General features: G+C 35.5%; 1 protein-coding gene across 9 annotated transcripts in view; it reads left to right on the top strand.

Annotated features, from left to right (window-relative positions):
• Positions 1 to 11,768, top strand: part of LOC136719232 (sodium/calcium exchanger 1) — a 246,297-nt gene extending 234,529 nt beyond the window's left edge. For all 9 annotated transcript variants that reach the window (XM_066697091.1, XM_066697089.1, XM_066697088.1 and 6 more), the window contains one exon: positions 7,067 to 11,768. In XM_066697091.1, coding sequence (XP_066553188.1) covers positions 7,067 to 7,443 — 377 coding nt within the window. In that variant the 3' untranslated portion in view covers positions 7,444 to 11,768. The remainder of the gene's footprint in view (positions 1 to 7,066) is intronic.
• The last annotated feature ends 1,385 nt before the right edge of the window (positions 11,769 to 13,153 follow it).

Below are 13,153 nucleotides of genomic sequence, written 5' to 3'. Positions count from 1 at the left end.
AAAGCATTTGTGAAGCCACAACACGTACAACCTTGAGGCGGATGGGCTACAACAGCAGAAGACCCCACCGGGTACCACTCATCTCCACTACAAATAGGAAAAAGAGGCTACAATTTGCACAAGCTCACCAAAATTGGACAGTTGAAGACTGGAAAAATGTTGCCTGGTCTGATGAGTCTCGATTTCTGTTGAGACATTCAGATGGTAGAGTCAGAATTTGGCGTAAACAGAATGAGAACATGGATCCATCATGCCTTGTTACCACTGTGCAGGCTGGTGGTGGTGGTGTAATGGTGTGGGGGATGTTTTCTTGGCACACTTTAGGCCCCTTAGTGCCAATTGGGCATCGTTTAAATGCCACGGCCTACCTGAGCATTGTTTCTGACCATGTCCATCCCTTTATGACCACCATGTACCCATCCTCTGATGGCTACTTCCAGCAGGATAATGCACCATGTCACAAAGGTCGAATCATTTCAAATTGGTTTCTTGAACATGACAATGAGTTCACTGTACTAAACTGGCCCCCACAGTCACCAGATCTCAACCCAATAGAGCATCTTTGGGATGTGGTGGAACGGGAGCTTTGTGCCCTGGATGTGCATCCCACAAATCTCCATCAACTGCAAGATGCTATCCTATCAATATGGGCCAACATTTCTAAAGAATGCTTTCAGCACCTTGTTGAATCAATGCCACATAGAATTAACGCAGTTCTGAAGGCGAAAGGGGGTCAAACATAGTATTAGTATGGTGTTCCTAATAATCCTTTAGGTGAGTGTATATATATATAGTCATTAAAGTTCTAATTTTCTCATTACGAAGTATAAGTAAAACCACCACATATTTTTCCACAACCGAACCTTTTTAATAAAAATACATTTTTTGCTAACATAAAATAAAAAACATTTACTTTTCGCAACCAAAGCATTTTAAATAAAAATACAATTATATATATTTTTGCTAACATAATTTTGACATGCCATTTACTGTTAATTTTAACAATATTTTATTTATAATAAGGGAAGTAAGGAAGTGTTCTCTTATTTGCTCTACTTATGTGGGTGTTTGTTTGCCGCCTGCCTTAAAACAACATGCTGGAACCTGAGCCGGTTGAGCATCCACCTTGCCAAGATCAAATGCTACCAATGCATTTGATCCGGATCTGTACCATCTCCCTGAGAGGTGCATTTGATCTGATCGCTGAGTGTTTAGACTGCCACTTCTGAGCAGGATCAAATGCTACTGATGCATTTGATCCAGATCAGAAATGGCAGTGTAAATGTGCCTAATCTCTGTTCTCATCCCTGTTATTTGTATTTTTATCATTCTTTTTCTTTTTCTTTTTTTTTTGGGGGGGGGCAGTATTGACAGCTTTTGAATATATCTCACAAATAAATAGCCACAATTTGAAATAAATACATACATATAAATGCTACTTTAAATAATGAATGCAGTGTTTCACCTTCACAAACTGATGTGCAAAAGTGAAATTGTCTTATGAGCTTGTATCCTACAAGCATGTAGTTTTTAAAAACCTTGTCCACAATTGTTTACACATTGCAGCACCATAAATGGCCAAATAAAGAACCCTGCCATTGAAAAGATACAGCCGGTCTAATGAAAAGAGCCCTCTCTATCGTGGATGCTTCCTCAAGCAGATGAACGATTCTATCTCCCGTCAGGCCCCAACACAACAGATGGAAAGCAGGGGATTGTTTCCAGAGTTACTAAGCAAGCCTTCAGACAAAATATATTTCCTAAACAGCTGTTGATTTCATAGTAAGGGATAACCTACGTTTGCAGCTTTTTATTTTCCTGAAAATACAAATCTTATAATGTGATAGTCTTCTCTAGTTCTCCAGTTTATCATTTATCATCTTCATTTCTTACACTTTTGTAAAAAGCCTTAACAAAATTATAAGCAGCTCTGATTCTGATGTGGATTATGTCATAGCTGAGTGTTACCAGGATTCTTTACATGGTGTTATGCAATTGGTCAAGTACTTTAAGAGGTTGGTTGGGACTGAGTTGCCAGTGCTTCCTTGTCTTTTTGCACAACAACACTTGTGTGCAGTGGTGACTCAGTAGTGGATAACTACTCTGTGAATGTCAGGGAGAGAGCTATCAATACAGGAAACACTTGCTAGGTGCATCATTAGCCACTCAGCTAAAGATTCCCTGATGAAAGAAAGGCTGTCAACTTTGCCAGTCTCCTGTTTTTTGGTGGTGGTGGTTACAAATAGTGCTAAGCCCCTGAAAGAAACTTTGACATCCTTCAACCAAAATGCATTTGGAGTTCCACCTCCAATGGAGACTGGGAGTGGGCATTTATTAATCTCCCCCATCGCTAGAGCACTTTGGTTTAACCCTGCTGCTGCTCCCACAAAAGGGAATTGAAATGAGACCACTGCAGTAAACACAGGCCAGACTGCAGATTAAATGCAGTGAGGATTCTCAATCCTAGCAATTGCAATGCTGTAGGGGGAGGGCTTCCTTAAATCATGCTTTTGTTTTGGCCTTTTTTATATATAAATTAGTCCAAGACCGGAAAGCATGGCGAGAGATGGCCTATAGAATCGCCGAGAGTCGGATCCACCTGACCGGATGACATCATCATCACATATAAATTATATATTATATATTTAAGTTTATGTTTTTTCTACTGCATTAGGACAGCGCATCTGGACAGAAAGGAGACATTTTAGTCCTCCAAGTTTTCTCCTAAATGGGTAAAAAAATATATATCTGTAAGACAAACATAACAAAAAGTTTTGTTAAACATTTTGGCCTTCCCCTAACCAGCTGAAGAATCTCAAGCAGAAACCTGGGCTTCTGAGCCCTCTTCAATATGTAATTGCACTATTGTATTGTATTGTATTGTTAAAGCGCTTTGATACCTAATGTAACCTGCAATGCTAAACTATAATAACACTCTCCAGTTTGCCTCGGTCAGAATGTTTAGCTCTCTAGGAAAGTGTGAACTGAAAGGATGTACGTTTTGGGATGTGATGAGTGGAACCCTCTGCAATTTTGTTCTATGTTTCTAATCCCTTCTGCTTTATTGCATTTCAATTTAGTTGTCAAAAAAAATCCTTTACCTTTGTTTTTGGTGCATGTCCATTTGCATATATATATATATATATATATATATATATATATATTAGAAAAATTGTAGTAGATTACACATTTTACTATTATAAAATTGTTACTTAGCAAAGTAATGGTTTCCATTTATGTAATAAATCTGACAAGAAACTCTTTATTACTGGTACTATAGGTTACACTATTTTAACATGCAAATTAACAGCAAAATAAATCTACAGTGCTCTTGCGTTATACCGCCCCCCCACTATATCGCCAACCTTGTTAACCGTATGCTATTCTTTCTGTACAAATGTCTACCAATAGAAAATTATGTTATTGTTCCTCTTTATACCGCCACACCCGTTGTTAACCAACTGCCAACTTTCCAAGCCAAACAAACAGACATAGTATTGTAGCTAACCGCGTTACAGCACCAATTAAATGCTGAACGAACATACCTGCTACAGGCTCATCAAGCTTTGCATACGCTGTTTAGCTTATTTTTTTAAGAGATATGGCTGTGTTGCTGATGACATGCAGCATTTATCCCATCTAAATTCTCTGAAAGGCTTGATGCAGTCTAAATGTGTATGTGCAGGTTCTTCTTAAATTAAGCCCAAAAAATTAAAAGCAGCAGAGTATACTGTATATAAGTCTGAATGTAGGCTTGCATATTTAGTACAGTCCTGTACATTGTTTATTCATATTTCTGTTTGAATTGTACTTAAATACCAATGTTATGTGGTACTGAAAGTACAGTATGTAGTAATTGCTTTAAAATAAATACAGTTGCTTTAAATGTTAATGATACTCTAAAAACACTAGTTGTGCCACGTATTGTAAATGTTTTTTTATAATAGAAACATGTTGTTTAGTTTTTTTTTAATCTTTATAACATTTTTGCTTGGTTGACACAAATTAAGTGATGTTGTGTCGGGAAAAATAGAAATGACCAAAAATGTAAAGCAGAGCACAAAAATAAAAATAAAATCTCCTTTGCTAAATTATAGTGCAAGAAGAAATCTAGGGCCCGATTAAATAAAACATGTTCGCAAGATCTGAACGCGAAAAGTTGCAAGAGATTCGCAGGAGGGAATCTCACAGCGCAGCTTCTCAGTGTATTAAATCTACAACATCAGGACCTGCGAATGGTGAGGAGAGATGTTGACCTGGCGTGGTTTCTGAAATGGGCAGGCAGCATGAGAGGCACCGTGAGCCAATCACAGTGTTTGTTATTCAAGAGAAACAGAAGGCAGAAGAGCAAGTGCTCCCTGCGGGAGGCAGCGATGGCTCATGAAAGCATATAAACACAGCTATCTGGTGTTTCGTGCTGTATATCAAAAGCATCTATCTACCCACTGATACAAAACTATAAGACCTTCATAAAGAAAACAAATATGAGTAGAAGAAAAAATATAATAAAAACCAAAGCCGCTATTGATGACAGCTGTGTAGTTTGTTTTTAATTAGACACCAATAAATATCCAGGCGTTATCTATTAGCCGGTGCATCAATGCTGATATGTTCACTTATATGTGAATAACAGATCAATGCAAATCTTTTATTCAGCATCCACTTTTGTGTAAAAAACTTTGACCCACTGGCTAATAGCAAACTACAAAACTACATCATAGTGGTTACATTTATGATTAGACTAAACTAGCAACTAAAAATTAAGCCATAACTCTGTACAACTGTGTAATAATCTATTGTGTGCGTCGAAGTTTTGATTTAATCCCAGCCGTGGACACAGTAATTGTGATATAAACAACTTTATTGTAATGTGATTTTTTATTGTCATTGTTTGAAACTCAACAGTGAAGTGTAGAGCACTACAAAATACATAATTGTTATGCCATTTTCATATATTTTTAGCTTTCTAATATATTACTAATTGACTGTTAGTTAAGAGGCAATAAAAGTACAAACGTTTTGCTTGGTGTCACAAGTATTTAACCTGAAAGTAGAACCCTTCATGGCACAGCATACCTGCATACTGCGTTTTTGTTAATCCAAATGTGCAGTAATTTGGATAATAGCAAGTGTGGAGCCCAGAACTGTACATAGTATTCCAGATGAGCTCTAACTAGTGCATTGTACAGTCTTTACATTACTTCCCTTGTTTTAAACACTTTTGACAATATACCCTAACATTCTGTTTGCCTTTTTTATTGCTTCCCCACACTGTTTGGATGGGGAAAGTAAGGAGTCCACGTAGACTCCTAGGTCTTTCTCATGTGTTACTTCTTCAAGTTCTATTCCTCCCATGGTGTAATTATAATGGACAATTTTGTTACCTGCATGTAATACCTTGCACTTGTCCACATTGAATTTCATCTGCCAGGTGTCAGCCCACAATTTTATTATTATTATTATTTATTTTTTTAAGTTCCTATGAATAACCTGAGCTGCCGAGATTGTATCTGCTTAACCACCTATTTTTGTATCATCTGCACATTTGACAAGTTTGCTAACTATCCCAGAGATCAGGTCATTTATATGGATTAGAAAAATCACAGGCCCTAATAGTGATCCCTGTGGAACTCCACTAACAACCTCACTCCAGTTAGAAGCAACATTTGATATCAACATATTTTCTCTCTGTGCACGAACAATAGGGAACATTTTGTTTGTATGTTACACCTCTATTTTGGTTATTGTAAGCAGTAAGTAATTATTTCCACTGTACATAAAGAGCCATGGAGGCGTGTGAATAAACCGCTGGATCACCACTTATGTAAACCTGTGCCGAACAGGCTTTCTTTACATTGGCGTAACCATGAGAGGCCAGAGGAGCTGCGAGAGCATTTTCAGATTGTTTTCTCTAAAGTATTTTCTTGATTTAATACAACGAAAAGGTTACCACTCCCACTGTATTGTTGGTTAGATTAAATTTCTCATATTACATGAAGGTGAGGATAAGCTAGCATAGCAGGCAGATTGTGCTTATGTTTTTTTAAATGACTTAAAACTAAAAGCTACTTTTAGATAATATTAATAGTTAAAAAGTAGAGTTAGTTGTTCTGTATTTTAAATCTTTTTGGACTAAAACAACACAATTGCCCTGTTAACATGAGGAATTTTATGTGATTGATAACTCATTAAATCTAATACTGGGCTTGCTCTTTTTCTTTTTTCTTTTTTCTTGCCACACAGTGTCTTACACCACCTTTAACACTCATATGTTTAAATTACACCGAAAGGACATTATACAATAATAATAATAATAATAATAATAATAATAATAATAATAAAATACAATTTACTCTGACCATACATAAGTGTGTAACACGGAAAATTCAATGTTCATTACATTCATTGGTTGAACTATAACTTGTAGAAAAAAGATTACACACACACACACATCTGAATACCTTAGAAGGTGCTGGGTATCGAAAAAGATCATATCAAATAAAAAGAAAAGGGTATTATTTTATTTTTATTTGAACTATAACTTGTACATTCACATGAGCCTTTCTTCTGTCTGTGTTTCACATCGTCCCCAGAGTTGTAAAATCTGACATACTTTTTTGTGAATAGAATTTGTTTGAAATACTGGAGAAATCAGGATAAATTACATTATGAGGGCTAGGAGAAGGTGTCGAATTACAGGAGTAGAAGAGTGTTGACAGTTAAGTAAATGTTATGAGATCTTGCTGGGCTATATTTTCAACTATTCAAGAGAGACATTTGAGGAGAATGAATGTGATTGTCATATTATATTCCTGTTAGCAGTTCTCAAGAAGGGGAATTGTAAGTATTCTAACAAATTTGAGTGTTTCCATTTGAGATTTCATTCAGAGAATACACTCAAATAGGCAACTCCAATGTTTGGTGTACATACCAATTTCACCCTTTCTCATTCCCCGCTAAAGGACCATATTACAGGTTTTGTGGATAAATTCTCTGGTTCTTTCTTCAAATTACGACCTTTGATTATTTTGCCATTTACTAATGTTTGGTTTTGTTTTCTTTACAGATACTTTTGCCAGTAAAGTGGCCGCCATCCAAGATCAATACGCAGATGCCTCAATTGGGAACGTAACTGGCAGCAATGCAGTCAACGTGTTCCTGGGCATTGGGGTGGCCTGGTCCATCGCCGCCATCTACCACCAAGCTCACGGGCGTGAATTCAGGGTAGACCCAGGCACACTGGCCTTCTCCGTCACCCTGTTCACCATCTTTGCATTCATTTGTGTCGGGGTGCTGCTGTACAGACGGAGACCGGAGATTGGTGGGGAGCTGGGGGGGCCCCGGACTCCTAAGATCCTGACCTGCATGCTGTTCTTCAGTCTGTGGCTCTTGTACATTCTTTTCTCATCCCTGGAGGCTTACTGCCATGTAAAAGGCTTCTAAAGAACTGCAGGAGCTTAAGCAAAGAGAAGCATAAAAATAAAATTGAAACTGCAGCAGCAAAACTTTTTTATTTCCTTTTTTTTCTTTTTCTTTTTTTCCCTGCAGTTCACCTGCTTACGGGAATGCAATTTTTATTTGTATTTAAAAGGGGGAAGAATTATTTAGACTGAGGTTGGAAAAAAAGGACCTTGTTGGCAAAGAGTCAAATTGGGAAGGAAAAAAGGGGAAGGGTTTAAAACAAGCCAAGAATTAAGACTTTTCTTGTCCTTTCTGGGTTCCATGGGAACCACAAAAAGTACACTTCATTATGAAATGAGAAGGGAAAAAGTAAAGGCCATTGTTTGATTTCCTGCCCAGGGTATTACAAACAAAAGCATGGATTCCAGGCAACCACTATTTGAATACAGAGTTGCTGAGTTAAGCAAGACTTTTCTTAGAGCTTTGTCACTTAAGGATCCTTCAGTGATGAATGTTGGTGCTTGATGCATTAACATGGGAAGTAAACCCATTAGGGATTACAGTTGCTGCTAATAACCCTTAGATCTATAGTTTGCAGTCAATTTAGGGTGGTTCCTTTACTTAACAATATTTTCATATTCAATTAGACTTCTTTTTTCTTTTTTTTTAAAGGATAACAACTAACATGGGCCTGGATTATAAAAAGTGTTGATTAATCAAACCAGCACCATTTGTGTATTTTCTAGCATAACAACTGGTGCATATTCTGAATCAAATAGGAGTAAAAGCCAATATTTCCTATAGCTTTCTCAGACCAAACTCATATTACACTTTTGAACCAAGCAAAATTAAATTGAAATATGGCCCACAAAATATGATAGAATGTTTTCAACTCATTCCGTGGAGTAAAACCACCATCCATCAGGGATTACCTGTCGCAAATACCCTTTGAATTCTAGTAATAGCATAAGTATTTCTGGGGTTTTATAGGGTGTTACATAGGATGTCTAGTATGCATGTGTATTCATGCCAGCCAGATCATGGTTTTGTGGACTTCACTGGTTATACAGCAGAGAAAGGTAGAGGACAATTATTCTGAATTGTAACTATTTAGAATGGAGATTTTTCCTTTTTATAGAATGTCTAAAAGAAGGTAAAGGTGGTACTGTTCTGAAAGAATGTCCTTATAATTTATAGTGGTATATGACAAAAAATCTAACAAAAACCATGAACTCACACTGCATGAAGTATATAGAGTACCTTCTCATGCTGATTCTTCTGGTTGTTGTGAATTATGAAATGGGCTGCATGCCTCTATAAGGTTATTGCAAAACTACTAGATTCACACCAAATAAGAAGTGAGTCAGAATAGAATAAGAATAAACATATATAAAAATGTATTTGACTGAGCCAGAGTATAATTTTTTTTTTTTTTACAAAAAGCAGTGGCAAATATAATAGACCAGACAATCTAAATTAGAAGTATATTTCTGACACAAAATTGCTGCAAAGTTAAACCTGAAAAGCTGAAACATTCTGGTCCATGTGTGACATTACTGGGAAGAGGTATGATAAATGTTATGCATATACCTTTAAAAAAATAGTTATTTCGTACCAATTTTTTCAATATCAACCCTCATTTCCTTTCACAAAACTAATGGGAAATCATGCCCTTTAAATTTACCATATAAGGTACTTTTTACAATATTTTTATGAAAAAATAAGTTTGCATGACATCACATGCAGCTTTAACAACAATAAAAAACTGTTGTAGCCAAATCAGGACTTAGGTAAAGTTTCAGTAAATTGAATACTGAAACCTCCTGTTCTGGACTATATTTTAAAAAGAAGCAAATATCAAGATATGTGGGTTAGTTTAGTGGAGTACAAACCCTAAACAAGACGGGTGTTGTACAGTTACACTTTGGTGTAGTTCTTTTTGGATCTGAACAAATTCAATTTTTCTCGTAAACTATAAATCATAAATAAATACATGTATGCAAAATATATCTCGGGGTAGTTGCATGTGCTACTAGACTAATTTTAAAATCAATACTTGGTGTGAAGATAGATGTTTTAATTATCTTTGCAACCTGATTGGAAGTCACTGAAATTCTGCAAGCCAAGATAGGAAGACAATTTTGAAACCAAAAACATTGCAACAGTTTGCAAAAGGGACAAATACTTGATTTAAATAATTTAGTATTGGTTTTCAGCAGTTACTTGAAGAGTGGATTTTGTATCTATGAAGGAAGTTTATTTATGACTGACAGTTTATTTCCTTTTTCAAAATAGTTAAAATGAATAGTACACTATGGCGCAATAGCCTTGATAAATCATTTTATCCTATGTCTCCTATGCATATTTAAATGCAATTATGAAAATGATTAAAACTAGTATTTTAACTTTTCAAGATTTATCTTTCTCTTAGGGTTTTAAACCTATAAGTTGGGTCTTGGGATTTATAGTAGCTTGAGTGTGAAGGAAAACAAATCATCAGGATTAGCCTTTTGAACTTTTATTTAACTTTTATTATGTTATTATGATTTTTATTCTAATAAAGGCAAGTCTATGCTACTGTCTGTCAAGGCTTTCTATGGAGTTCACATTTTAAGCCTGACTTATTTTTTCTTGTATTTATGGGGGGGCTTAAACAAAAGAAAACATTGCACTAGTAACTGCTAGTAGAAATTAGCTGTTGACTGAACCAATACAATGAAGAAAGGCAGAGAAGATGTAATGTTCCTGTTCCTCTTTGACTGTCAGCATCGTGAAAATAAAAGACAAGATGGACTTGACCTCTACCTTTGTATCCATTTAACCAACAAAAAAAAAACTGAAAACTAAAAAATTAAAAAAAAAACCTGAAGTACAGCCATACATTCTGTGTCCTGTGCAGTGGAGTTATTTGAAAGACTTTTTCTGCTCAGTATCATTTTAAAATGTATTGTGTGCCGGCACAGCATCTCTGTGGCTCCTCTATGTATTCCTTCTGTTCCTCATCTGCCATGACCATATTTGGGAATGTTCTTGTGGTACTTGTAAACACTGTGCATGGATGAAAACATGTCTGTATATAGTAAGCAGTATCCCATTCATTAATGTCGATGGAGGTTTCGAATGATGTTGTATAGAGTTGGATTTTATTTTTTTGGCACTTATGTTTTATTTGATTTTGAAGAGGTAATTTCTCTGTGGTAGTGTGCACATTCAATTTAAAAAAGGCAATATCTGATGTTCTTGTATATCAGGGAACTGATTCAGAGAAAATGTGTATTTAATTAGGGGTGGGTGGGTGTAAGAGTTGCATGAATATTTGTAAAAAATATATATTAACTGCTTGCTTGAGGATTTAGCTGTAATATTAGACAGGTTCAGAGAGAAACTATGTACAACAAAGGATATTTTGACATTAAACATTTAATATGTATATAGTGTATAGTGCTATCAGAGTGATGCATTCTGCCTCAGTATTACAAATGCAGAGTCATACATATTTATTTTTAAACCCTTGTTAAATGCAAGACAACAAATATTGCCTTTTAGACTACCAGTGGCTCTAAGCTTGTTTAGCTATCTTTTCTTGTGTGCTGAGCAGTGTACCTTTTCAATATTATTACTATTATTATTATTATCTTTAACATTTTTTTCAAGTGTAAATAGCATCTCCACAAATACTAGTAATTACTGGCGCCTATCAGTACAAAGTGACAGATTTGTACAATTGGTTTTACAAGATCTCAACTATATACACTAGGCCACAGAAAATAGTCTGTGTTATGGTAGAATGATATTTAAACTTGAATTTGTTTTTAAACAGAACCACATTTTTACACACTTGAAAAACAAAAACAGAGCCCTTAACAAAGCTGTTTGGAAGTAAAATATTTTAACATGTATTATATTATCTATTTGCCTTTTTTCAATTATTAAAGCCATATGTGGGTGATAATACATTCATATGCACACACACACACACACACACACACACTATATATATATATAAAATCTGCTGTTTTATCAGGTAAAAATATGTTCCATTTTCTCTAATCTGGTATTTCTTATTTAATGTAATTTCAAAGATGTTCAAGCAAAGACAGTTCACACATATCTATGTTTGTATCTGCACTTTTTCCAGCTGCTCAGATGTATTGATTGATTTTTAAGTTGTTCGGGATTACTATGTCTTTGTTTTGTTTCTTATCTTTACTTCTTTTGTTTTCTCCAACTTTGTTCTGTCTTTGAGGTTTCATTTTTTTCTTTGTGTTGCACACAAAAAATAGGAAGAAAGTACACTTACTGTGATTGGTATACATGGTACACTTCTTGACACAGAAAATAAAGTTTGGGATACCTTGTTTCAAAGACCACCGTGTATAATATTAATATGTACAGAAATACTTTGAGACCTGGGATTATTTCAGCATTTTTCCAGTAACTACAGAACAACAACAAAAACAGTATAATTTTTCATTGACTGGGGTATCCCATAGAGTTGCATGCAGTTGTTTAAATATTGCTGGTGGTGGGTGTGCTTGAGGGGTGTTAAATTAATACTTGTTGGTAACTTAAATAGGGCACTGGCCCTTTAGGTAAACAAACAAGCAAAAGCTGTGGTGACAGTTCCAATCTGAGCAGGGGCTCTGGCCATACATCCTACATTGGTGCCGTGACTGAAGCCGGGATCAATGAGATGGATTCTGACCAGTCACTGAGGTTGCCGTGGAGTGAAGGAGTTTAGAGAAAAAGAGCATAATGAGGTTCATATTGTTCAAATAAATCTGTTATTATGTGAAATGAGAGAATATCGCCTTCAGCTTTCGATGGGGGAAGAACAGCATACTGCATAACTAGTTCATTAAGCAAGCCATTTTTTTAAGTCTTTCAGTGTTGTCTGACAATGTTATTGACCACACTTACTTGTGATTTAGATGATACATAGGATTTCAGATGTTCTGTGTTTCACAGAATTTTGATTGAACTCCGATCTGTTCATTAACGTCTACTAATTACAATTAAAATTGTGTTATCTGCAGACTTATCGTAGTGTTTAATATAACATTGCTAAATTCACCTACATATCAATACCGTTTTGTTCTTTATAGCCCAACGAGAACAACGTAATGATTGTTCCTTGCAATAGTTGATTAAGCAAGCATGAATGAGTGCTGACAAATGTCACCAATCAATGCCTGCTCCAACCCCCATTAAAAAAAGTTTGAACAGACCATAGACAATCACACGTATTACAAATGTATGTAATTCCACATCAACACATTTTTTTAGCCAAGAAACATAAAAGAGCAGGTAAACATGCTAAAAACTAAGAAAAACATAAGCCCTAATGATATGATAGATCAGAGAAGAGCATACTTTGCAGTTGCAGCCTTTCTTGTAAAATGTAAAGTATATTTTCCTGTAACACGCTCGCTATATATTTTTTGATGGCCTTCTGCCATTTGTCCCGTTAGGTGCCTTAAGTTGGTAGACGCTATAATGTAAATTAATCAATCAACTTTTTTTTTATATTAATCATCATTAATTGATGAAAACCTCTACATTAAACAGATGGAAGAATTGAACACATGGGTTTGACACACACAAACATTATGAAAGTTCTTCATAGAAAGCATTCTATCACCCATTTTATTATGTATGAACACCATATTTTGAATGTACCTTTCTACACTCTTAACAAGTAGAATTTTTCAGTGTTGATTATCAATGTCTCTATATGTCTTATTTTACCTCC

The sequence above is a fragment of the Amia ocellicauda genome, chromosome 23, assembly GCF_036373705.1.
Source record: "Amia ocellicauda isolate fAmiCal2 chromosome 23, fAmiCal2.hap1, whole genome shotgun sequence".
NCBI lineage: Eukaryota > Metazoa > Chordata > Actinopteri > Amiiformes > Amiidae > Amia > Amia ocellicauda.
The sequence above is the reverse complement of the archived record's forward strand: the minus strand, read 5'-3'. Positions and strand labels throughout refer to the sequence as shown.